This window comes from Schistocerca cancellata, chromosome 1 (genome assembly GCF_023864275.1).
Source record: "Schistocerca cancellata isolate TAMUIC-IGC-003103 chromosome 1, iqSchCanc2.1, whole genome shotgun sequence".
Taxonomy (NCBI): Eukaryota; Metazoa; Arthropoda; class Insecta; order Orthoptera; family Acrididae; genus Schistocerca; species Schistocerca cancellata.
Window position 1 is genome coordinate 657,934,835 of NC_064626.1, and position 27,226 is coordinate 657,962,060.

Consider the following 27,226-nt stretch of genomic DNA (forward strand, 5'->3'; position numbering starts at 1 on the left):
TACAGGGTGTTCAAAGATTTTGTGTCCAAACTAACAGGGATGATATAGGAGACAAACGCAAATATATTTCGTAAAGCAACCATGTGTCTGAAACCCAACCACATTGCGTCAGCTCTGGGAATGCGTAGGTAATACGTGAGTGGATCAGATAAAACCATTGTATCTAACGTTGTTATACCAAATGTTAGCCTGAGATACGTAGTACTGAGTCAGTAAACAGCGGTTGCCTGTGTGAAAATTGCAGTGTTAACATGGAGCGCTACACATGAGGAGAACCGCTAGACATGCATGCTGTTTACGGTGCGGTTGAAGCCAATAGTCATAGAACCCAGCTAATGTACCGCGAATGCTTCCCTGCACGCAACTACTGCACACTATTGCACGTTTACTGCAACCTATGCTCGACTGGGAAATACCGGTGCGTTGACGGCAAGCACGGCTAATGCGGGTACACCATGGACGGTACGTAATCCCAAAATAGGGGAAGAAATGCTGTTACACTTTGAGAAAAATGCAGGCACAAGTACACGAGCAAATGTTGCTGCACTTCGAATTCCGTGAACAGTTGCTTGATCTTTATAGTTATAGCTGAGTACAGGCCATGGAACGAGATGAATGTCCGTCTTCAGTACGTACTCTAATTTCTGCAAACAGGCTAACGCGCACCTTCTTTTTCCTGAAGTTGTTATGTTCATTGATGAGGTTCAGTTTACTCGGGAAGGCATTTGCAATAGTCACAATTCGCAGGTATGGCCAGATAAAAACCCACGTATCACAGTCGTCAGAGCCGTGTTGCAGCAAACACACAGGCCGATATCACGGGCGATTATTTACTTGGACCTTACGTGTTGCCTGTTCGACTCAGGTGGCCAATATACTGGGTGCTCTTGGAAGTTCACACGCCAACGGTAATGGAGAAGGTATCCCTAGATATCAAAAAATCTTCAAATGTGTGTGAAATCTTACGCGACTTAACTGCTAAGGTCATCAGTCCCTAAGCTTACAAACTACTAAACCTAAATTATCCTAAGGACAAACACACACACACACACACCCATGCCTGAGGGAGGACTCGAACCTCCGCCGGGACCAGCCGCACAGTCCATGACTCGCAGCGCCTTAGACCCCTAGATATCAGAAGGAGGATGTGCGTTCATCATAATGGGGCCCCAGCGCACATTGCAGAACCAGTCCGATCAGTAAAAACCGGTACTTTTGGCAATAGATGTATCGGACGGGGAGGATCTGTACATTGACCTGCAGAATCTCCGGATCTCACCCCATTACTTCTTTCTCTGGGGCTTCTTGAAAGCCGAGGTGTATTTTCCCCGTGTTTACTGCGAGGCAAAACTGGTTGCAAGAATTCTTGCGGCCTCCACACCATTACAGAACACACCGTGCATTCTCCAGCGAACAAAGGACCTCCTTTATTGTCGATATCGGCTCTGTGCTGAGGTTAATTGTTCCCATATTGAACATCTGTTGTAATGTAATAGTGATCAGAACGATAAAGCAAAAAATACATTTAACACCGTTTTCTTCTCAATCGCACAGAATAACCTGCTGCACACTCGCAAGAGAAACCTCCCATCGCACCCTCCTCAGATTTAGTGGTAAAATGGCCCAAAGGATAGCCAGTCAAAAACTGAACAGAGCTCAAGTATGAAAACAGGAAGGAGGACAGACACGTCAATGACCGCATAGAAAGTTTATATTTTTGTGTAGAACATGGGGTACAAGTGAGATATGAACACGGATCTTCCGCTTTGCAGTCCAACACCGTGACCACACAGCCACGACGCCGGAGTTCTCACAGGTCGATCGATGTTGCACGTCTTGAGCTTGGACCGTTAGCTGTTTCGATTGTTCTTCTTGTTTTACAGTTCAGTACACCTTCTTTCTGTTTTCATGCTTGATCTGTCTTCAGTTTATGACGGTCTACACACTGGGCCATCTTACCACAAAATCTGAGGGGAGGGCTACTGCGATGGGTAGTTTCCCTTGTCAGGTTCCAACAATATCCGTTTCCGACACGTAGTTGCTTTACGTTATATATTTGTCATTGTGTCCCTCATCAGCCCCGTTAGTCCATTCGCTGAAGTTCTGGACACCCGGTATTAGTTCCCATGTACACATTATAAATAGTAAAATACTTGTCGCACATGATACATTTACCAGAAATGAAGTACTGTCGGCGAAAAAGTTGCACAAATACGCAGTCAGACCTTGACAAAATTTCAGAGTGGCGTAAAATCAATGGCTCATAACAGGAATTTGCCAACTCGTATAAATATCTGGTTGTAGCAACTGGTAGAGATACGATGCTCTGCATAGTGGTTGCAGGATGTTGTAGATATATTTGTTCGTTACTGAGGATGGTCACTGTAAAATGAAGAGATGTGGTATACTACATGCGGGATGTTTACTTAACGTAGCTGTAAGTTCGATTTTGTATTTAAAATTATCCTTAAGGTCTGTCATCAAAAAATTAACTATTGTTTTAATTGATGTATTCCAGTTTTGGTTTCGCAAACACTCCTGTAATATTCAACATAGTGAGGTGATACAAGTGGGTAAAGCAATGCACTCTCTGAGAATCCCCGACTGGTCTATTCGACTGTTTGCGTTGGTTCTTTATATCATTTCAGACCATTGCCGACAATTTTCCTTTTGCGAAGAGCTCGCTGATGTCCTTCATATCGTTGATAAAACTGACCTGGTGTTCGGCCTCCTAAAACATCGACGTCAACGAGACGTTCAGTTCCAATCTTCCTAACGATTCTTCATGATATTATTTTTTCAAAAATTTTCTGCTCTTTCGATTTCGTTCCGAGATCAGAACCCACAGCATATTTCGAACAAACTGCGTAAGAGCTCTGTGATTTAAAGTTGCCACTACATTAATGAGTGATGATAAATCGGAAACGCTTAAGCTGTATCGTCAGGTATGAGTTGTTCCGGAATAAAGGTAACTTTATTTCCGAGTGTAAATGTGACGCTGGAAAATGCAGACAACGATGAGCTCTCAGTTTTTGTATTGTTTCTATGGGTAGCCGACCAGAGGGGCCAAGCGGTTCTAGGCGCTTCAGTCTGGAAATGCGCGACTTCTGCGGTCGCAGGTTCGAATCCTGCCTCGGGCATGGATGTGTGTGATGTCGTTAGGTTTAAGAAGTTCTAAGTTCTAGGGGACTAATGACCTCAGATGTTAAGTCCCATAGTGCTCAGAGCCATTTGAACCATTTTTTATATGGGTCTCACTGAATTTCGTCCAGCCACTTTTCTGCAGACAACCCAGGCATATTATGTCCCGTACTACTGGTAAGACTCCAGAGGTCAGCGATCGTTGCCAGCTGATAAGGTTACCGCTTTTTTACATAAAGTGATTTATGCCAAATGCTAGAGCGCAGTTTGTTCATTTGATAATTCAGTGTCTCAATTTCGGAATCGATAAAAGCAATGAGCCCTGCTAATAATAAACAACTAGCAGTTTCCGCATTTGTTGCTCATCCTCAATAGCTCATCTTCAAGTTCTAGCAAGTCAACTACTTCAAATCTACATACAACAAAAACAACTCAGTATAGGAGAACCTGTAGATGTATATATACTCTTGCGGTGCATTACTTTTTGGACAACCTTCGTACACATATATACAGGGTGTATCATAATTAATGGCGTAAACGCATACACGATATGCCACACAATTGTGATGTATCGTTCTATAAAGCAAAATTACATCATGTCCGCCGAGTGCCACACATATTGTCATACGCGTTTTAACTGGGTAATGAAATACGAGTTATGCAGATACCAAACTAATGTTCAGTGGTAACTGAGGTCCCCCGCTAAAGGCATAAAATTCCTCTGATTATTCTGTAATGGGAGACAACTCCTCATAGAAGATGTGAGTTTTTTATCCTAATCCACATGTTATATTTACACTAAACAATCCTCTTTGAGTCAATAGCATGTTGTCCCCTTTCTGATCTACTTTTAGTAGCGCCTAATTTACTTAATTCCATCATTGTTTTCGTTTGTAATATACAGCGTGTTAGGAGTGTAGGTGAAGATACTGTGATTACTCTTACTTTAATATGTACACACTTCAGTGTCCTTTTGTCTTTTTTTTTTTGTTTTCCTCTCCACCTAACAGTCTTCCTGCACGTCACATAATTATCTAAGTGGTTGTTCTGCACGGTCGTAACTGCACAATTAAGCGGACTGTGCCTGTCATTATAGGCTTGTTCCTTTACGTCCACATGTCCACACTTCACCATCTGATCTGCTGCTCAGAGCAAAATAAACTTTAAGCCTTACACTTGTCACATGTCCTTGGACTTACCAACCAACCCAAAAACACATTACACCTAATATCTGTAATTAATAGGCTGCAAAAGAAGTTAAATACTGATGCAATGCGTGGTCGTGCGGTAGCGTTCTCGCTTCCCACGCCCGGGTTCCCGGGTTCGATTCCCGGCGGGGTCAGGGATTTTCTCTGCCTCGTGTTGCCTGGGTGTTGTGTGATGTCCTTAGGTTAGTTAGGTTTAAGTAGTTCTAAGTTCTAGGGGACTGATGACCATAGCTGTTAAGTCCCATAGTGCTCAGAGCCATTTGAACCATTTTGAACTGACGCAATGTTGTTTATTACACTGTCCTCAGTCACTAATAACATTACGTGGACTTATACCCCTAACAACATGTGCATGCTTACGGGAGAGGTGAGCATAAAATGTATTTCGTGTCTGCAATAAAAATGGTTCTCCAGTATTGTGTTAGTTGCTCTTCAAGCGAATCTTGATCGTTGAACTTTAGTGACAAGTTGAAACTGTGCGCCTGACCGAGACTCCGTGCCTACTGCGGAAAAAAGTGATAGTTCTGCAGCTTCTGTGAAATGTGTAAGACGGGGACACAAACGACGACTAACTGTAAGTAGGAGGTAAGGCAAACACGGAAAGCAAAGTTGATGGCTGTCATCCCTCGAATGGCTGGGACCTGAGCGCTGCTCAAGCAGGCAGTTTTAACACTGACTCTGGATACGGCGTGATAGGAAGACAGCGACTGCCTCGTAAACAAGTCAACCTCACTGTGTTCAGGCTTTTTTGTTATCGGGGTCCCTTTATCTGCCGTCTTGCACTACTCTAAAGTAGTTCATCAGTGGTTAATATTGATTCAGCTCGTCCTGTATGTGTACTCACTGACGCCATCTGATCTGCTACTCGCGAATGGAGTCTGCACGAAGGTGCCAGATTTCCTGCTTCAGGTACGCATATAAATTACCTACACTAAAAGTATGAAATTTTCCTGGAAATGGAAAAAAGAACACATTGACACCGGTGTGTCAGACCCACCATACTTGCTCCGGACACTGCGAGAGGGCTGTACAAGCAATGATCACACGCACGGCACAGCGGACACACCAGGAACCGCGGTGTTGGCCGTCGAATGGCGCTAGCTGCGCAGCATTTGTGCACCGCCGCCGTCAGTGTCAGCCAGTTTGCCGTGGCATACGGAGCTCCATCGCAGTCTTTAACACTGGTAGCATGCCGCGACAGCGTGGACGTGAACCGTATGTGCAGTTGACGGACTTTGAGCGAGGGCGTATAGTGGGCATACGGGAGGCCGGGTGGACGTACTGCCGAATTGCTCAACACGTGGGGCGTGAGGTCTCCACAGTACATCGATGTTGTCGCCAGTGGTCGGCGGAAGGTGCACGTGCCCGTCGACCTGGGACCGGACCGCAGCGACGCACGGATGCACGCCAAGACCGTAGGATCCTACGCAGTGCCGTAGGGGACCGCACCGCCACTTCCCAGCAAATTAGGGACACTGTTGCTCCTGGGGTATCGGCGAGGACCATTCGCAACCGTCTCCATGAAGCTGGGCTACGGTCCCGCACACCGTTAGGCCGTCTTCCGCTCACGCCCCAACATCGTGCAGCCCGCCTCCAGTGGTGTCGCGACAGGCGTGAATGGAGGGACGAATGGAGACGTGTCGTCTTCAGCGATGAGAGTCGCTTCTGCTTTGGTGCCAATGATGGTCGTATGCGTGTTTGGCGCCGTGCAGGTGAGCGCCACAATCAGGACTGCATACGACCGAGGCACACAGGGCCAACACGCGGCATCATGGTGTGGGGAGCGATCTCCTACACTGGCCGTACACCACTGGTGATCGTCGAGGGGACACTGAATAGTGCACGGTACATCCAAACCGTCATCCAACCCATCGTTCTACCATTCCTAGACCGGCAAGGGAACTTGCTGTTCCAACAGGACAATGCACGTCCGCATGTATCTCGTGCCACCCAACGTGCTCTAGAAGGTGTAAGTCAACTACCCTGGCCAGCAAGATCTCCGGATCTGTCCCCCATTGAGCATGTTTGGGACTGGATGAAGCGTCGTCTCACGCGGTCTGCACGTCCAGCACGAACGCTGGTCCAACTGAGGTGCCAGGTGGAAATGACATGGCAAGCCGTTCCACAGGACTACATCCAGCATCTCTACGATCGTCTCCATGGGAGAATAGCAGCCTGCATTGCTGCGAAAGGTGGATATACACTGTACTAGTGCCGACATTGTGCATGCTCTGTTGCCTGTGTCTATGTGCCTGTGGTTCTGTCAGTGTGATCATGTGATGTATCTGACCCCAGGAATGTGTCAATAAAGTTTCCCCTTCCTGGGACAATGAATTCACGGTGTTCTTATTTCAATTTCCAGGAGTGTATTTTTACTTAATCTTAGGTTTGGATTTATAAGTTGCCAGTTGTACACTATTACGAAATTAAAAGTGTTGCCTTCAATTCCAATGATCAGACACACTGACAAGACAAAACGTTACGACTACTTGCTTAGTAACGTATTGGTCCACCTTGGAAACGAAATACAATAGAGAATACAAGAGAGATAGGTCATGCAGTTACCGTAAGTCAGTGGCCGGTGGTTAGTTGACCCTGTGCTCTTGCCACAAAGCGTTCTACATGTGTTCCCGAGGGTTCGGATCAGCCGAATTTGGTGGGCACGACATAGAGTTCATTATCGTGCTCCTCAAGTCACTGTTTCAATATTCTGGCCTTGTGATACAGATCGGTATTCTGCTGGTTGATAGCTTCCACGCCAGGGCGAGCATCAAGCGTGAATAGACGCAGGTGTTCCACAATAATGTTCACCTACTACTATCAAAGCTCCCATGGAAGACCACTTACGTGAGCCCCATAACATAATACTGCCCCCATTGGCCTGCGTTCGTGACGCGTGTATGTTTCGCGCAGCCGTTCGCCTAGATGACAGTGCATCGGGGCATGATCATTGACCTGGTGTAACGAGAAACGTGATTCCCAGAACCACTGACCAATGCTCCAGTCTTCATGACCTCATGCCCACTCTAATCGCAATTGACGATTCCGTCTTCTACGGAGTCCCATGTTCAATAATGTGAGCTGAAAGATGTGCTCCGAAACACTTCTACCTGTACTAAAATTACACCACTGGCCATTACAATTGATACACCAAGAAGAAATGCAGATGATAAGCGGGTATTCATATGACAAATATATTATACTAGAACTGACGTGTGATTACATTTTCACGCAATTTGGGTGCATAGATCCTGACAAATCAGTACCCAAAACAACCACCTCTGGCCGTAATAACGGCCTTGATAGCCTGGGCATTGGGTCAAACAGAGCTTGGATGGCGTGTACAGGTACAGCTGCCCATGCAGCTTCAACACGATACCACAGTTCATCAAGATTAGTGGCTGGTGTATTGTGACGAGCCAGTTGCTCGGCCACTATTGACCAAACGTTTTCCACTGGTGAGAGATCCGGAGAATGTACTGGCCAGGGCAGCAGTCGAAAATTTTCTGTATCCAGAAAGGTCCGTACAGGACCTGCAACATGCGGTCGTGCATTATCCTGCTGAAATGTAGGGTTTCGCAGGGATCGAATGAAGGGTAGAACCACGGGTCGTAACACACCTGAAATGTAACGTCCACTGTTTAAAGTGCCGTCAATGCGAACAAGAGGTGAGCGAGACGTGTAACCAATGGCACCCCAACCATCACGCCGGGTGATACGCCAGTATGGCGATGACGAATACACGCTTCCAATGCGCGTTCACCGCGATGTCGCCAAACACTGATGCGACCATCATGATGCTGTAAACAGAACCTGGATTCATCCGAAAAATTACGTTTTGCCATTCGTGCACCCAGGTTCGTCGTTGAGTACACCATCGCAGGCAACCCTGACTGTGATGCAGCGTCCAGGATAGCCGCAGCCATGGTCTCTGAGCTGACAGTCCATGCTGCTGCAAACGTCGTCGAATTGTTCGTGCAGATGGTTGTTGTCTTGTCCCCATCTGTTGACTCAGGGATCGAGACGTGGCTGCACGATCTGTTACGGCCATGCGGATAAGATGCCTGTCGTCTCGACTGCTAGTGATACGAGGCCGTTGGGATCCAGCACGGCGTTCCGTATTACCCTCCTGAACTCACCGATTCCATATTCTGCTAAGAGTAATTGGATCTCGACCAACGGGAGCAGGAATGTCGCGATACGATAAACCGCGATCGCGCTAGGCTACAATCCGACCTTTATCAAAGTCGGAAACGTGATGGTACGCATTTCTCCTCCTTGCACGAGGCATCACAACAACGTTTCACCAGGCAACGCCGATCAACTGCTGTTTGTGTATGAGAAATCGGTTGTAAATTTTCCTTATGTCAGCACGTTGTAGGTGTCGCCACCTGCGTCAACCTTGTGTGAATGCTCTGAAAAGCTAATCATCTGCATATCACAGCATCTTCTTCCTGTCGGTTAAATTTCGCATCTGTAGCAATTCATCTTCGTGGTGTAGCAATTTTAATGGCCAGTAGTGTATATCCTGTCGTCAGATCTGACAGAGATCGCATCGTATCCCTTTTTACAGACCTGCCAACCTTCCGACCACGACGTTCTGTGATGAAGTGAATGTTCAATGTCTCGTTGCCTACTCGTGGTTTCACTGTCCTTCAGCCACTTTCCATAGATCTTGCGACAGTAGCTCGCGAACAGCGGTCAGGCTTGTTGTTTTCGCGATGTAAGGTCCTAGTCACCGAGCCACAACGATCTGCCCTTTCTCGTATTACCTTATGTCTTTGTATTGCACTTTTCGTGGGCTGTGTCGTCGCGAAAATGTTTCCTCATTCGTCCATGCTTCGCTTATATACATTTCTTACCGTGTCACATGAGCGCATGTCACTAGGCAGCTATTCGTCTCGCAGTGGGCTGCTGTCATAATGTTTCGGCTCATCAGCGTATGGTCACATAGAGCTCGCCTCTCCTTCCCTATTCAATTGACGACTTACTACGGTATCCAGTCATATTAATTAGACCACCTCTCAATAGCCTGAATAACCACCTTCTTAGCGCGGACCACTGCGAGACGTGCAAGAAGAAAAAAATGTTCAAATGTGTGTGGATTCCTAAGGGAACAAACCGCTTAGGTCATCAGTCCCTAGACTTACGCACTACGTAAACTAACTTAAACTAACTTATGCTGAGAACAACACACACACACATGCCCGAGGGAGGACTCGAACCTCCGGCGGAAGGGGCCGCGGCGTCCGTGATATAACGCCTCAAACCGCGCGGCCACCTCGCGCGTTTCAAGAAGAAAGTTCGTGAGCTTATGGAGGGTGCCGACAGCGATATGGACCGTGGCGAATCGAGTGTTGCGGCCAACTGAGATATGTTTCTCGGTTGAGGATGACTGGGCTTAAATCTGGGGATTCTGATGACTTGAGAACTACAGTAAACTCACTTGGTGCTCTTCGAACGACGCCCGTACACTGTGAGCTATGTAACACGTCGCATTGTTCTGCTAGTAGATGCCACCGTGTCGAGGAGAAACGAGATGCTTGTGGGAGTAAACGTGGCTTTCAATAGTAGATGTACATTTGTGTTGATTCATAGTATCTTCCAGAATGGTTAGATCACCCTGGGAATACCACGAAAACGTTCCTCAGAAAATGACGCATTCGTTTTTATGGTACAGGCTTGGCGACCCCTGGGTTCCTGAGCTGGCGATCCGTTGCCAGTCCCCTGTCACTATAAGCTCTAGGCCTGTTTCAGTGACCACCGCGCGGTGCGGAGGTGGAATGCCGTGTGTCACAGGGAACGAGTATCTTGGCTTGACTGGCCAGATCTCGAGGATGGTACGAAACTCTGGAAAAAAAAAATCCTCAATCACAAGGTGTGCTGCGCGCCGATGATAAGCGTGGCTGTTGAGGTGGAGCAGTCGTTAGGAGGCAACCTCTGGGAAACCTGCCGCATCTCAGTTGTATAAGGCTTACCCAGGCAAGCGGGTCTCTGTTTGGGTGAACTTTCTTCCATGGCTGCTCGTGGGAACACCATGAAGCCTAATTTTCATGTTTGTACTCACACCCGTAGGAATTCTGGTGGCCTATTGGGCAGTCCAGCTGCGTCACCTCTGATTGTCAACAACAGTAAGTAAAGTAACAGACCACAATCTGAGGTGGATAATGTTTTTGTTGTAATGTAAAGTGTGGACGGTTCTTTTGAAAAATTGTCGCCATTCTACACCCATAAAGCTCTCGAGGGACTTGCAGGGCAACTCAAATCTATCAAGAGGCTACAGAATGACACTCATCTGCTGGAGGCTATGAAGGCTCCCCAGGTACAGAAGTTGTTTAATGCCAAGCTACTTGGAGAATATCCCATTAACAGTGAGCTGCACACTGGGTTGAATAGTGTTGAAGGTGTTGTAACATGCTGGGACATTATGGATATGAATACAAAAGAATTGCAGCAGGAATGGGAGGGAAAGTGCACGGGTGAACGAAGTACAAAACGTTATGAAAAGGGTTGACAGGTAGCTCCAAAAGTCAGTATCATTTATTCTGACATTCAATCTGACGAAGTTGCCAGATTAATTGCACCAGAATTTCTCCGCTTTAAGGTAAGACCTTATGTTCCAAATCCATGGAGCTGTTTCAAATGCCAAAGCTTCAGTCATACCACTATGGGCTGTAACAATCGGGCTACATGTAGACGATGTGGTAGCACGGCACACAAACAGAGTTTCCAGTGCACTGTGCCACCCAGGTGAATTAGTTGCTCCTTGGCCCATCTGAAGTAGGCATTGACCTGTCTTCGTCGACGGAAAGAATATTCAGGAAATTAAAGTCACCCAACGTATCTAATACTCTGATGCACAGGAGTAATTTAAGGCCACTCAGTCACCAAGTTTTGTCAAGTGTTTTGTCTCAGCATTGGAGCAGCCATTCCAGACGGCCATGGCTAGCATTACGACTGTTGAGCAGGGCATATCTACCTGCATCTCCAAATGCAACCGCCAGCCTGCTCAGCCGGTCCTGCAGCCCAGTTATCCTATCACTGAAACATTGAATGGTGCTGAACATAATGTCAGTGTAGGCAGCAAACGCTCTTGGTAGACATCTAAACAGGTCCAGCAGAGTGTTTCCGTTCTATCAGCCAAAATCTAAGCTGGAAAAGAAGGCCAAATGATCAAAGCGGTCCACTCTGAAACCACTGGACCATTCGATGTTGAAGGTACCAGTGAGTCTCTCAAGTGACCCCCCCCCCCCTTCCATTGTGCATTTTAAAGCATCTGCTGTCTTAGGGGTCTTAGGGGCTATACACTCTAATATAAGGATGACATAAGTGGCGAAAGGGCCAAGGGAGGGATCGATTTGTTTGACAACAAAGCACACCACTCCTATCCTCTCTCCCTAGCTCCTGACTTGCTAGCGGTTGCAGCTGAGGTTCATGTACGTCGGAGGATCACTGTTTGCTCGCTGTATTTACCTCCATATGATTGCGATTGACTCTGAAGACCTAATAGGTCTTACAGAACAACTTCCCTGACCATTTCTCCTACTAGGAGGCTTCCATGCCCATCATATTTTACGGGGTTCGATCTCTTCTTGCCCTCAGGATCCGGTATTGAAGGACCTCATGACGTCTCTGGAGCTGTGCGTCCTAAACTCAGACCCTCCAACTCATTTCTGTACTGCTAATGGATCATTATCGGCTATCAACATCGCTTTCTGCTCTCCAGCCCTTGTGTACTCTGCTTAGTGGGAAGTAACTGACTAACTCCATTGCAGTGACTTCCCACTGCGTATTCACCCACTAGATGGAGCGCTCGCTGAAAGGATGCAGTCACAATCGTTGATCAGCAGAGCCAACTGGACAATGTGCTGCAACAGCGTGTGACTCGGTGAACTGATGAGTACTGTGCAGTCATTCAGGTCAGGCGTACAGCCCTGTGACGATTTAAGAGCCATCCAACGGCGGAAAACCTCGCAGCCTCTCGATCAGCGAGGTCAAAGGCTTGATGCATCATCAAGGAGAGCAAGGAAAGGTCATGAAGAACGTTTCTGGACTCTGTCAACCATTCCACCTGTTCTACTGCAGGATGGGAAGCCATCAGGAGGATTTCCAGTAAAGGCAGTCGGTTACCTATAGTAGCCTTGTTAACTCAAGGGTGCCCGAAAAGAAAACCTGGAGACATTGCACAGACAATGGCGGACAACTTGCGCTGACTGCTGCCACTGAAGTCACGATCCAGCTTTTGAGCCACCATGGAAAGGGGTGAGTCGTACTTCAGGTCTAACAATTCAGAGTTCTATAACTGCGCATTCTCCGTGTGGGAGTTAGATTTGGCACTGTCTGCGGCTTATGATACTTCGTCCGATCACGACCAAATCCGATTCAGCATTCTTCGATATTTGTCAGCAGCATCAAAAGAAATCCTCCTCTACTGTTTTACATAGCAGACCGGCAACTTTTCCAACTCGTGGAGCGAAGTAATTCTGATATCTCTCCTTAAACCAGGAAAGTACCGCACAAGACCCAATAGTTACCGGAGCGTCGTCTTAACCAGCTGTGTGGCAAAGACCTTGGAGCGAATGGTTAACCGTCGCCTGGTTTGGGTGTTGGAGATCAGCCAGCTGCTAAGTCGCTCTCAGTGTGCATTCAGGAGATTTCGATACACTGTCGGCAACCTGACCTTTCTAGAGGCGGCTATTCAGCGGGCTCTCCTACGTAAACTGCATTGTGCAGGTACCAAAAAAATGGCTCTGAGCACTATGGGACTCAACATCTGAGGTCCCCTAGAACTTAGAACTAGTTAAACCTAGATAACCTAAGGACATCACACACATCCACGCCCGAGGCAGGATTCGAACCTGCGACTGTAGCGGTCTCGCGGTTCCAGACTGCAGCGCCTAGTACCGCACGGCCACTTCGGCCGGCCTGTGCAGGTACATCTTTTGATATCAGTAACGCACACGATACTACTTGGAGACAGCTTGTTCTATGTCAGCTGCACCAATGGGGCTTTGGTGGTCATATCTCCATCTTTATTCGGTCCTTTTTTATCAAAGCGCTTTTTCGGTACCGAGTTGGTGACATACTGTCGAATAGTTCCGAACAGGAGAATGGTGTTCCTCAGGACAGTGTTTTAAATTTTACCCTCTTTGCCAGAGCGATGAACAGTATCACGTCTGCTGTAAGGAGTCCTGTACAGTGATCCTTACTTGTGGCCGATTTTGTGCCCTGTTCTTCCTCCAGTATTGCAACGGCAACTCGTCAGCTGCAACTTATATTGGAGAGGCTGGAGGAGTAGGCTACAAGGACTGGCTGTATGTTCTGTTCAGAAAAGGTTGTGTGTGTTCATTTCAATAGTGCTAGTCGGATTTTTAATTTACCTGCGTATTTGGGACACCGTTCTGCGATTTAAGCCAACGATCTTGCCGCAGTGGTAACACTTTGGGTGGGTGACCATCCGGTCTGCCGAGCGCTGCTGGCAAGTGTGGTGCACTCAGCCCTTGTGAGGCAAACTGAGGAGCTACTTGATTGAGAAGTAGCGGCTCCGGTCTCGGAAACTGACATACGGCCGGGAGAGCGGTGTGCTGACCACATGCCCCTCCATATCCTCATCCAGTGACGCCTGTGGGCTGAGGATGACACGGCGGCCGGTCGGTGGCGTTGGACCTTCATGGCCTCTTCTGGAGGAGTTTAGTTTTTAGTTTAGTTCTGCTATTTAAAGACTCTGGGCGGGATTTGGGCCTTTTTTTTACTCCAAGCTTCACAAGGTAATGCAGATTCTGAAGAGTCTTATATAGCCTCCACTCGTTTTGCAGTTACCCGCTTTCTTCGAGTGGTTATTGCCATTGACATAGGCGGTGGTCACATCAATTTGACTGGACTGTTTATGTAACGTATTCATGTCATTATATTTGTGTATAGAAGTTAAGTTGATCTGTATTTTAGTTTGCTAGTATTTTACTGCCTCCTTTCTTCTGTTGAAATAGATAATCTGTGAATGACCTACTGCTAAGTCGAAACCGGTCGTGACGTTATTTATGTGATGTGAGACTACGAAGCACAGCGAATGTAATTACAGACACTTTTAATCTGTTACAAATGCTCATTGCAGCTTATACACCGCTAAGTGTGGAGAAATGCCATCTTGACATTGTCACCCATGTACCCCACTGAATAACTGTATTATTTTTTCCAGCAAGAAATCACTAATATTACTAGTAATTGTAGAGGTTCAGTCTATCTTGTCGTTGTAAATATTTATCGAATGACAATTCCGTCTGAGTGGTAACATTTTGCAGATACTGTTCGTCACACGCGTGCCTCAAGTCTGCACTGTATTTTGTAATGCGGAAGAAATTGTCCTGTAGGAGACAGAGTACATCATGGTGTGAAATAACGTTGAGGGCCGTGGAACAGACGTTTCCTCTGAAGAGACGTGTCTTTGGCAGCGGACGTCGAATTCACACTGCCCAGATCTGACTACAGAATCATCCAGAACATGAGTCTAGGTCTTGAGTACAGTGCCTAAGGGCGTGCAATGATAATAGAAACAGGGTCACTACTTATATAAACAGAAAGTGTGCCAAAATGTCTAACATGAAGGGCCAAGTCAGTGAGAGACTGCAGTTTTCTTTGTGGCCAAAAAATCGACAAGTGAATACTGGCTACCTGCTACGATTGTTCAGGAGACAGCAGCGAACATGTCGCTCTCTCTCCTCGCCTGATAACTGAATCTAATAATGCTATAACAGCGCCCGCAGGAACAGCCATTCGGTCGTCATCTGCCCACGTTCGAATCTCATTAATATTTGCTAGTATCGCTACCGCCTGTTGCGGTCCGCGTGTTTGTTACAGTTTGAATCCAGTATGAATATTTACACACAGTAGAGGCAGGGCCGATGCGCCATTAGCTAGGCTCGTAAATTAAGGAGTGGGACACGAAGCGGAAATAAATGGGCTCGCTGGGAAAGGAGTTTAATTGCCTTTGTCATGCGAACACATTGGGGTTAGCTGTTCGATAGATTCCATCCTGTGAATAATCTGTCATGTCAGTGTGGAGGATTACACGAAGTCACCTGTAAAAATGTGGAAACATATCACATCTGGCGTGATATACAGTGAAACTTTTAGCTATTCAGCTTATAAAAAAGTAGCTTTCTCGATTACAGAAGCATAGTTAACCTAACTGTAATGCCTAGAATGTAACAGTTTATTGTCTAGAACAGATTCCCCGAAACTTTAATTAAGTTTCAGTTCCCTGAAAAGTAATAGAACGTCCACGCAGAAACTCGTAGGTTGATGTTCAGGTGAAAGGAACCTACCTTTTCTACAGCTCTTGACTAAAAATGTTTCACGCATTTAGTGAAACAATTATAAACGCATACAACTTCACTTGATAGCAAAAAGACACAGTCCACGCGAAAAACATGGTAAAACGCTATGATACAACCACTCTTCTCCTCACTTCAGCTTTGAAGAATGTTCTGGTTATCACTGGTTCTTACAAAATGCACAGACGTTATCGCAGTGGTAACTTACGAAAACAGAATTCCGGCATGTTTTTGACTCGATTTATTTACTTATTGCTACTAACTAACTGAACCTGCAGTCTATTTATCTAATTTTGGTTTATAATACAAATTATAACTGTAGAAGTTATACACTCTAATAAATTTGCTATAGCTTGGATAATGTACCATAAGAATACATCACCACAACAAGTTTACGTGTAACAGAGCTAATTGTTGGATGTTTTTACCCGCAAACCGATTCTGCTGTTACAGTTCTAGGGTCATTCAAAGAAAGGCTATGGTCAGTAGCGCATAATTCCCATGTCATGTAATACTAACTGCAAGTGACTTTAACCTACCGAATATAGATTAGGAAGTGTATGGATTCATTGCAGTAATGCGAAGTACTTTTGAACAAGTTTTCTGAAAACTGCCTTAAGCAGCTATTTCGGCAGCCCACACTCATTGGAAATGTCTTAGACCTTGTATCTACGAGTAGGCCGGACCTTATCAACGACATCAGTACAACAACGGTAATTAGCGATCGTGATATCATAACAGCAACTATGGTTACGAAAATTAATAAATCAGATAAGAAGGTTAGTAGAGTGTTTCTGCTAGAAACAGCAGATAAACAGTTGTTAGGATCTTACTTAGACTGTGAAAAGACATAACTTACTTACAGTAAGTTGGATATAAAGGAATTACCGACAAAGTTTAAGCAATACCGATTGAGACTTTCCCCACGTAATAATTGCTTCATTGATCACGGGCGTCGCGTCGGATAATATCATGGAAGTGCACAATATTTCAATGAAACATCGCCTCGTCATCTTCAGGTGCTTACTGACGCGTTGCTACAGTGGCTTGCCAATACATACGCTGACTCGCTAGAAAAGCGCTGGCACCAAGCTGTAACGTCATCGTAGACTTGTTATATAATGAGCAATATTTTGAGCAAACTGACGGTGTTGCTATGGGAGCCATTTGTCTTCCGTAGTAGCTAATCTTTTTATGGAAAACTTCAAGGAGAAAGCACTTCAGTCAGTGACGTTGAAACCTAAATATTTCGGGAGATACGTGCAAGACTTTAATGCAGTTTGGCCGCATGGAGCAACAACGCTTTTGTACTGAGCATTTGCTTCACTACGAAAGTGGAGAAATATGAAGACCTTCCGTTATTAGATGTCTTCGTCCACAGTAAAGAAGATTGTTCCTTGGGTACAGCGTGTTTCGTAAACCAACTCACACCTACCTCTATTTATGAGCTACGAGTTGCCATCACCCATCTCAACGCAGTGGCGTATTACGGACTCTCGTTCATAGGACTAGAGTTATCTCCCCCAGGGAGCGTATCAGCAGATCTTAGTCATCTTCGGTCTGTGTCTGTACAAATCGAGTCCTCTCATAAACAGATCCGCAATGCATTTCAACCTGCACGCACTAAAGCTCAATAACAGCCAAAATAAACTGAAAACTCCACGAGGATGGTTTTTGTACCTTAAGTTGGTGGCCTGTCCTTTAAGATTGGCAGGCTGGTCAGGAAACATGAAATAAAATGTGTCTTCCGCCCTCCAACGAGACTGCAAACTAAGCTGGGTTCCGTAAAGACAACCTGGGTATAAGGAGAGCAGGGATATGTAAAATTCCATGACAGTGTGGGAAATCAAACACTGACCAGACGTGCTGCACCATTAAAGATGTAAGTAAGGTGCACTGAACATAGACGTCACACCAGATCGGATCAGCCAGAAACGTGGCTGAACAAAAAAAAATAAATAAATAAATAAAAAATAAAAAATAAAAAATAATGGTTCAAATGGCTCTGAGCATTATGGGACTTAACGGCTGTGGTCATCAGTCCCCTAGAACTTAGAATTACTTAAACCTAACTAACCTAAGGACAACACTCACATCCATGTCCGAGGCAGGATTCGAACCTGCGACCGTAGCGGTCGCGCGGTTCCAGACTGTAGCGCCTAGAACCGCTCGGCCACTCCGGCTGGCGTGGCTGAACACTGTAATGCGTTAACATGGGACAAAGCACGAATTATGGAGGTCCTTTCGTTCGCTTCCACATACTTGGACGCATTCATTTAAGAAGCTGTCAAAATACGTATACGTAACGACCTGAGTAATAGAGACACGGGATCTCAACTCAGCAAGGCATGGGAACCAGCAGTGGCGGTACCAAGGCATCGTCGGCCACAGACAAATGAATCCGAATCAACATAGACGGAGAATCAGAGTCCGCACACTTTAACTGTGCGGCAACGCACTGTCCGTGGGCGAGCTGGGCGCTATATGCGACCGCGCTTTTTCCGCGTCGCGCGTACGACGAGAGTGGCCCGTTTTTCCGGCAGGGGGCATTGGGTGACGCCGTGCTCTACGGTTCGTCTACGATGACGTTATAGTCCAACTCCTTGGGGTCGGCGATTTTCTAACGAGTCAATTCAGAAATGGCTCCAAGCACTATGGGACACTATGGGACATCTGAGGTCAACAGTCCCCCAGACTTAGAACTACTTAAACATAACTAACGTGAGGACATAACACACAACCATACCCGAGGCAGGATTCGAACCTGCGGCCATAGCAGCAGCGCGGTTCCGGACTGAAGCGCCTAGAACCGATCGGTCACAGCAGCCGGCTAACCAGTCAGCGTATGTATTGGCAAGCTCCTGCAGCAAACGTCAGCAAGCAACTGAAAACGTCGAACAGCTGTCTCGTTGAAATATTGTGCAGCTTCCTCAACATTATCCGAAGCGACACCTGTGAACCAATGAATCTAAGTACATTGTAATATGTGGTCTGGGGATTTATGTACCTCTTAAGTGGTTTAAGGACGAAAAAAAACACCATAGCTTAATAACAAGATTCGGAAAATTCTGAGGAAGCAGAGGCTGTAGCAAAAAAAAAAAAAAAAAGTTCAAATGTGTGTGAAATCTTATGGGACTTAACTGCGAAGGTCATCAGTCCCTAAGCTTACACACTACTTAAACTAAATTATCCTAAGGACAAACAACACACACACCCATGCCCCAGGGAGGACTCGAACCTCCGCCGGGATCAGCCGCTCAGTCCATGACTGCAGCGCCTTAGACCGCTTTTTTTTAAATCTCATTTTGTTCGTTTTCGTTCGTTGTATCTGCTCTAGGCGGACATGGAAAGTCACCCGTTTCAGTTCTTTGTTGATTCATTAACTCAGTTTTTTATTACAGAGGGCAGCTAGCCCTCTGACCGAACACGCTGAGCTACCATGCCGGCAAAATAAAAATCGTGTGACGAGGGATCGAACCCGAGATCTTCGTATTCGTAGTCCTGCTCTTTATCACTTTGCCCCCACGTAACAGTTGTCGCTCGGCTAATCCCGCGCGGCAGGCTGCAGCACCCTCGGTTCAAAAGATAGCGCGCAAAGGTTAGTAGAGATTCGGGCGTCTGAGAAAAGAACTATGCGCGAAGGACGCAAGTGCTACCACCGTCATATCTTAGCAAAAGATCTCGCAGAGAAAGCGAGCTCCTATGTAAAGCCGGCCGCGGTGGTCTAGCGGTTCTGACGCTGCAGTCCGGAACCGCGGGACTGCTACGGTCGCAGGTTCGAATCCTGCCTCGGGCATGGGTGTGTGTGATGTCCTTAGGTTAGTTAGGTTTAAGTAGTTCTAAGTTCTAGGGGACTTATGACCTAAGATGTTGAGTCCCATAGTGCTCAGAGCCATTTGAACCATTTTCCTATGTAAAATCACTACCTCGGAGATGCTCTGTCCCATCGCTCGGACGCCCTCTATAACGTCACGTTCAAACTCACTTAAATCTTGATAATCTGCCATTGTAGCAGCAGCAACCGATCTAACATCTAGGGCAGACGTCTTCGATAGGCTTTGTCGACCGCAGCGTCGTATGCTGCCTGTTTACATATCTGTGTATGTGAAAACATATGCGTGTACCAGTTTCTTTGGCGATTCAGTGTAGTTTGAAAGACAACCAGTATGCAGGAAGGCAGAAGAAAGGAGACAGTATTTGCTTATTTCGTTTCTGAATACAGAAAGAAACGCAACAGGAGGTTTTGGACTCACGCAACGGTTTGTTCACGGCTGCATAAAGGAACATTCGTGACGCTATTTATAGATTTAAGAGAAAATGAAAGTAAGTGGTATATTTTTGAACGAATGTACACTCATTTGATGATTAACAGTAAAGCAACAGCTGTAACGTCAACTGTTCATCTTTTCCAAGTACAGGATGACAATTATTGAATTATATGAAATAAAATCGTCATAATTTCTGAACGGTTTGCGTTAGGACTTTCAAACTGTACTGTTGCCCGTGGGGCATAATGGGAATTAGTATGCTCATGTATAGTTTGGTTAAGCGACGAAGCTCACTTTCATGTGGGTGGGTTCGTCAAAAAACAAAATTGGCGAATTCGGGGGGCTGAGAGTCTGGATATCGCGATCAAGAAGTCCCTTCATTCTCAGTGGGTGACTATGTGAAGTGCAGTGTCCTGTCACGGAATAATCGGTGCGATATTCCTTGATAGCACAGTGACTACCGAACGGCACGTCAAGGTTTTGGAAGACGATTTCATCCCCTTTATCCAAAGTGACACTGATTTTGTCAAGATGTGTTTCATGCAAGACGGAGCTCGACACCATCGAAGCAGGAGAGTGTTTGATGTCCTGATATCCTGGAGAAGCACTTTGGAGACCGCATTCTGTCTCTGGGGTACCCAGAAGCCACTGGCATGGACCTCGATTGGCTGCCAGATTCTCCGGATCTGAACATATGTGACTACTTTTTGTGGGGCTATATTAAAGACAATGGGTACATGAATACTCTCAAACCGCTGCTGAGCTGAAAACAGCCATTCAGGAGGTCATCGACAGATTCGATGTTCCAACACTTCAGAGCGTCATGCAGATTTTCTCTATTCGTCTGCGCCATGTCATCGCCAATGATGGTAGGCATATCGAACATGTCAGAACCTAAATCTGTAGTGATATTTACATGTTGAAAAAAGTGTATGCACGCCGTAGTTTGTAACTAATTTATTTTCATATAGTTCAATAATTGTCACCCCCATCTGGGCAGAGGCTCCACTGTAACTGATCTGCATTATCAATACATAATCGGCCACAGATTGCTACCTAAAAATGTAAGGAATGCTTGTGAAGCTCAGTGAGAAGTATTGCACAAAGAGCGCATACTGAAATTAACAGAACGAATGATTGATTTGGAAAGCATACTTTGGGCTCTGGATAATGAACTTGGATCAACCCAAGCAGGAACGTCGCTTAGTGGTAGGAGAAATGTTTTCGCTTATTACTTAATAGAGAATTCCGGCAAAGTACCATGACAAGACAAAATTTTCTAAATCTTGTTGGTAACAATCGTGGTGAACATTGAATCAATGTAATCTCGAACGTGAGAGACTATTCAATTTACATCAGCATTAAAATGCGTGGAATTGAACATTTAGTGTGTTGAACACAATAAAGGAGTGATTTCATTGAACCAGCTGAAACAAGCAGAATCTTTTTAAACTGTTTTGCTAACTGAAGATGTTCATTCAGACGAAAGGGCTCTCGCCACGGAGAAAAGTATTTGCTGCTTAGTGCTGTTTTAACTTTTAAGTGGCCACGTTCGAGCAAAAAGGCCACCTCAAGAGCACTAACGCTAACTAGTTGACTGTGACGTTTACCTACATAAATTCTCTCCCCATTCTGTTTCGCAGCAAAACCCTCACCAAACCTGAAACCGTGTGGCTCTCTTCTTAAGCCTATCGTGATACTCCTTGCGAGATGTGACCCATATTTCTGAATATTTTTTCACTCCTTCCGTGAAAAATTGCAAGTCCACAACGACTGCATCTACGGCAGGCTGACGACGGATGTTACTAGAGTTGCGAACGCTTCTGCGTCGCCCCATTCTCCTAAAACGACTGCTACTTCGCGGCGATCGGCGAGGAGATCGTTGCGATGCAGCACTTGTTGGCGAGCACCATCGACGCGTCTCACATCGCGTTCTCTCGTGTTCGCAGTGTCACCGCCGTAATGTGCGCGGGTCCATTGGTTCACGTGCACTGCTGAAACGCGAAAGACAATGACGCAGCGAACTCGCTATGGTACACCACCCGTGGGTATCGAGCCATTACATCCTCCCCTTACCTGGTTGTGCCCACAGCAGCACCAGAGGCATGCAGCCCCGAGGTGGGAAATGGTCGTAACATTTTGTATATACAATACTGGCCATTAAAATTGCTACACCAAGAAGAAATTCAGATGATAAACGGGTATTCATTGGACAAATATATTATACTAGAACTGACATGCCATTACATTTTCACGCAATTTTGGCGCATAGATCCTGAGAAATCAGTACCCAGAACAACCACCTCTGGCCGTAATAATGGCCTTGATACACCTGGGCATGGAGTCAAACAGAGCTTGGATGGCGTGTACCCGTACAGCTGCCCATGCAGCTTCAACATGATACCACAGTTCACCAAGAGTAGTGACTGGCGTATTGTGATGAGCCAGCTTCTCGGTCACCATCGAACAGAGGCTTTCAGTTGGTGAGAGATCTGGAGACTGTGCTGGCCAGGGCAGCAGTCGAAAATTTTCTGTATCCAGAAAGGCCCGTACAGGACCTGCAACATGCGGTCGTGCATTATCCTGCTGAAATGTAGGGTTTCGCAGGGATCGAATGAAGGGTAGAACCACGGGTCGTAACACATCTGAAATCTAACGTCCACTGTTCAAGGTGCCATCACTGCGAAGAAGAGGTGACCGAGATGTGTAACCAATGGCACCCCATCCCATCACGCCGGGCGATACGCCAATATGGCGATGACGAATACACGCTTCCAATGTGCGTTCACCGCAATGTCGCCAAACACGGATGCGACCATCATGATGCCGTAAACACAACCTGGATTCATCCGAAAAAATGACGTTTTGCCATTCGTGCACCCAAGTTCGTCGTCGAGTACACCATCGCAGGAGCTCTTGTCTGTAATGCAGCGTCAAGGGTAACCGTAGCCATGGTCTCCGAGCTGATAGTCCATGCTGCTGCAAACGTTCGTGCAGATCGTTGTTGCCTTACAAACGTCATCATCTGTTGACTAAGGGATCGAGACGTGGCTGCACGATCCGTTAGAGCCATGGGGATAAGATACCTGTCGTCTCGACTGCTAGTGATACGAGGCCGTTGGGATCCAGCAAGGCGTTCCGTATTACCGTCCTGAAGCCACCGATTCCATATTCTCCTAACAGTCATTGGACCAACGCGAGCATCAATGTCGCGATACGATAAACCGCAATCGCGATAGGCTACAATCCGACCTTAAACAAAGTCGGAAACGTGATGGTACGCATTTCTCCTCCTTACATGAGGCATCACAACAATGTGTCACCAGGCAACGCCGATCAACTGCTGTTTGTGTATGAGAAATCGGTTAGAAACTTTCCTCATGTCAGAACGTTGTAGGTGTAGCCACCGGCGCCAACCTTGTGTGAATGCTCTGGAAAGCTATTAATTTGCATATCACAGCAACTTCTTCTTGTTGGTTAAATTTCGCGTCTGTATCACGTCATGTTCGTAGCGTAGCAATTTTAATGGCCAGTAATGCATTTCTTATTATGCCTAATAAGCATGGAGTATGTTCGCTTGTGTTTCCCCTATTTCATACCTGTTTTGAAAAGCCTGTACGTGCAAAGCCAACAATCTCAGCAGCGCGATTTCTGCGACAGCCAATGCTGCCGCCCTCAGTGCCTAGTCCGAAGTTAGAGGCAACTGATTTACGTAAACTGCCGGTGTCTGTGTGCAGGTGCTGAACAAGGGCCCGAAGAGCCGCGCCTTCTACCGCATCCAGGCGACGCGCAAGATGGTGGGCGGCGGCAACATCATGCGCAAGATCGCGGAGCGCGCGCAGAGCGACCTGAGCGAGGTGAAGGCGGAGATCGCGCGCCGCGACGACGAGGCGCAGGCGGCCGCGCAGGCGCAGCAGGGCGCGCGCGTCTACTTCGAGCCGGGCCACTACACCGTCATGGAGAACGTGGGCACCTTCGAGCTGCGCGTGGTGCGCGAGGGCGGCGACCTGGGCCAGCAGCTGCTCGTCGACTTCGCCACCGAGGACGGCACCGCCGTCGCCGGCGACGACTACGTCAAGGCCTCCGGCACGCTCGTCTTCCAGCCGGGCGTCACCGAGCGCACCTTCACGCTGCAGGTGGGCACGTGAGCGCGCGCGCACGCCATATATTGCCTACCACTGAACCACTGACCGAGCCCAGTACACCACACACACATTTCCAACGGGGTTGCTGTCTGTCCATTGCACTGTGTGTACTTGTCAAAGAGTATAATATGGGAAAACACACTATTTCCACTAGCTTCATTGCCGGCCGGAGTGGCCGTGCGGTTGTAGGCGCTACAGTCTGGAGCCGAGCGACCGCTACGTGATGTCCTTAGGTTAGTTAGGTTTAATTAGTTCTAAGTTCTAGGCGACTGATGACCTCAGATGTTAAGTCGCATAGTGCTCAGAGCCATTTGAACCATTTGAACTAGCTTCATTAATTATTTTTCTGACATAGGTTTCGTATTATTAGCCAGTAGTCTAGCATAAATGACATAGCTGTTACTTGTTGTTGTGGTCTTCTGTCCAGAGACTGGTTTGATGCAGCTCTCCATGCTACTCTGTCCTGTGCAAGCTTCTTCATCTCTCAGTACCTACTGCAACTTACATCCTTCTGAATCTGCTTAGTGTATTCATCTCTTGGTCTCCCTCTACGATTTTTACTCTCCATGCTGCCCTCCAATACTAAATTGGTGATCTCTTGATGCCTCAGAACATGTCCTACCAACCGATCCCGTCTTCTAGTCAAGTTGTGCCACAAATTTCTCTTCTCCCAAATTCTAGCCAATACCTCCTCATTAGTTACGTGATCTACCCATCTAATCTTAAGCATTCTTCTGTAGCAACACATTTCGAAAGCTTCTAATCCCTTCTTGTCCAAACTATTTATCGTTCATGTTTCACTTCCATACATGGCTACACTCCATACAAATACTTTCAGAAACGACTTCCTAACACTTAAATCTATACTCGATGTTAACAAATTTCTCTTCTTCGCAAACGCTTTTCTTGCCATTGCCAGTCTACATTTTATATCCTCTCTACTTCGACCATTATCAATTATTTTGCTCCCCAAATAGCAAAACTCCTTTATTGCTTTAAGTGTCTCATTTCCTAATCTGATTCCCTCAGCATCACCTGATTTGATTCGATTACATTCCATTATCCTCGTTTTGCTTATAATAGCTTAGTCATGACCAGCAAAGAAACTCCATATTTTCTTCTCCTTACACTAAAGAGCTAAAGAAACAGTTGCATCTGCCTAATATCATGTAGTGTCCCCATAAGCAGGCGGAAGTGCTGGAACAAGACGTGGCATGGACTCGACTAATGTCTGAAGTAGTGCTGGAGGGAATTGTCACCATGAATCCTGAAGGGCTGTTCACAAATCCGTAAGAGTACTAGGGGGTGGAGATCTCTTCTGAACAGCACGTTGCAAGGAATCCCAGATATGCTCAAAATGTTCATGTCTGGGGAGTTTGGTGCCCAGCGGAGTAGTTTAATCTCAGAAGAGTGATCCTGGAGCCACTCTGTAGAAATTCTGGGCGTGTGTGGTGTCGCATTGTCCTGCTGGAATTCACCAAGTCATTCCGAATTCAGAATGGACATGAATGGATGCAGATGATCAGACAGAATGCTTACGTACGTGACACTTGTCAGAGTCGAGTCTAGACGTTTCAGGGGTCCCATATCACTCCAACTGCACACGCTCCACACCATTACAGAGCCTCCACCAGCTTGAACAGTCCCCTGCTGACATGCAGGTTCCATGGATTCATGAGGCTGTGTCCATAACTGTACACGTCCATCCGCTCCATACAATTTGAAGCGAGACACGTCCCACCAGGCAACACGTTTCCAGTCATCAACAGTCCAGTACCGGTGTTCACGGATTCAGCTGAGGTGTACAGCTATGTGTCGTGTAGTCATCAATGGCACACCAATGGGCCTACAACTCCCAAATCCATATGGATGATATTTCGTTGAATGGTTCTCACGCTGGCACTTGTTGATGACCCAGCGTTGAAATATTCAGCAATTTGCGGAAGGGTTGCTCTTATATCGCGCTGGACGATTTTCTTCAGTCGCAGTTGGTCCCGTTCTTTCAGGATTCTTTCTACCGGAGATTTGATGTTTTACTGGATTCCTGATATTCGTGGTACACTAGTGAAATTGTCGTACACGAAAATCTCCACTTCATCGCTACCTTGGAGGCGCTCTGTCCGATCGCTCGTACGCCCACTTTAACATCACATTCAAACTCACTTCCATCTTGATAACCCGCCATTATATCAGCAGTAACCGATCTAACAATGGCGTTCAAAATTGTTCAAATGGTTCTGAGCACTATGGGACTTAAGATCTATGGTCCTCAGTCCCCTAGAACTTAGAACTACTTAAACCTAAGGACATCACACATCACCCAGTCATCACGAGGCAGAGAAAATCCCTGACCCCGCCGGGAATCGAACTCGACAACCCGGGCGTGGGAAGCGGGAACGCTACCGCAGGACCACGAGCTGCGGACAACATCGGCGTCAGACACTTGTCTTATATAGGCATCGCCGACCGCAGCGCCATATTCTGCCTGTTTACATACTCTGTATTTGAATACGCATAACTATACCAGTTTCTTTGGCGCTTCAGTGTAAATCGTCAGTATTGCAAGGCTCTCTGCTATTGGAATACCATCCTAGTTTTGTCCGTAATGGGAAAATCCTTTGTGTACCTCAGTTTTAGGTGATCCTTTGACGATTTATGAAGGGGAAAATGAAGATGGTTTGAGGTGTGAATTGATGTTTGTGTAAGGGAGGTCACTGGACGAGGCTAGTCGATGAAGCTACCTTACCCACAATGCCAGAATGGTGTAGTGGACGATACATCTTTCTAGTAAGTGGTCAATTCGGGTTGAAGTCCAGCCTTTGGCACAGATTTTAATTCATTACTTCAGCTCTATTCTTATCGGAGGTAAGGTTGACACTCAGTATGTCTCCAGAAAAATTTAATTTCATCAGAACAAAAAAACTTATCTTTAATACTAAACAGAGACAGTCTCATTTATCTTGGCCACCCTAAAAAACTTTTTGTACAGAAGCAAAATAAAAAATGTATCGAGCAATTGTTGTATAACTACCTGGAAGACAGTATCTTCCTTCGTCACGAGGCTATGAGTAACAGTGTGTCGTTTTAAAATAGGACCCTTTTTTTTTTTTTAATCGGTATGCACCTTCCGTCCC

General features: G+C 46.4%; 1 protein-coding gene across 1 annotated transcript in view; it reads left to right on the forward strand.

Moving 5' to 3' along the window:
- The window catches only part of LOC126092202 (sodium/calcium exchanger 3-like), a 209,713-nt gene that overhangs the window by 171,688 nt on the left and 10,799 nt on the right, over positions 1-27,226 (forward strand). Inside the window, exon 2 of the mRNA XM_049907729.1 lies at positions 23,685-24,083. Within this exon, the coding sequence (XP_049763686.1) occupies positions 23,685-24,083 (399 nt within the window). The remainder of the gene's footprint in view (positions 1-23,684; positions 24,084-27,226) is intronic.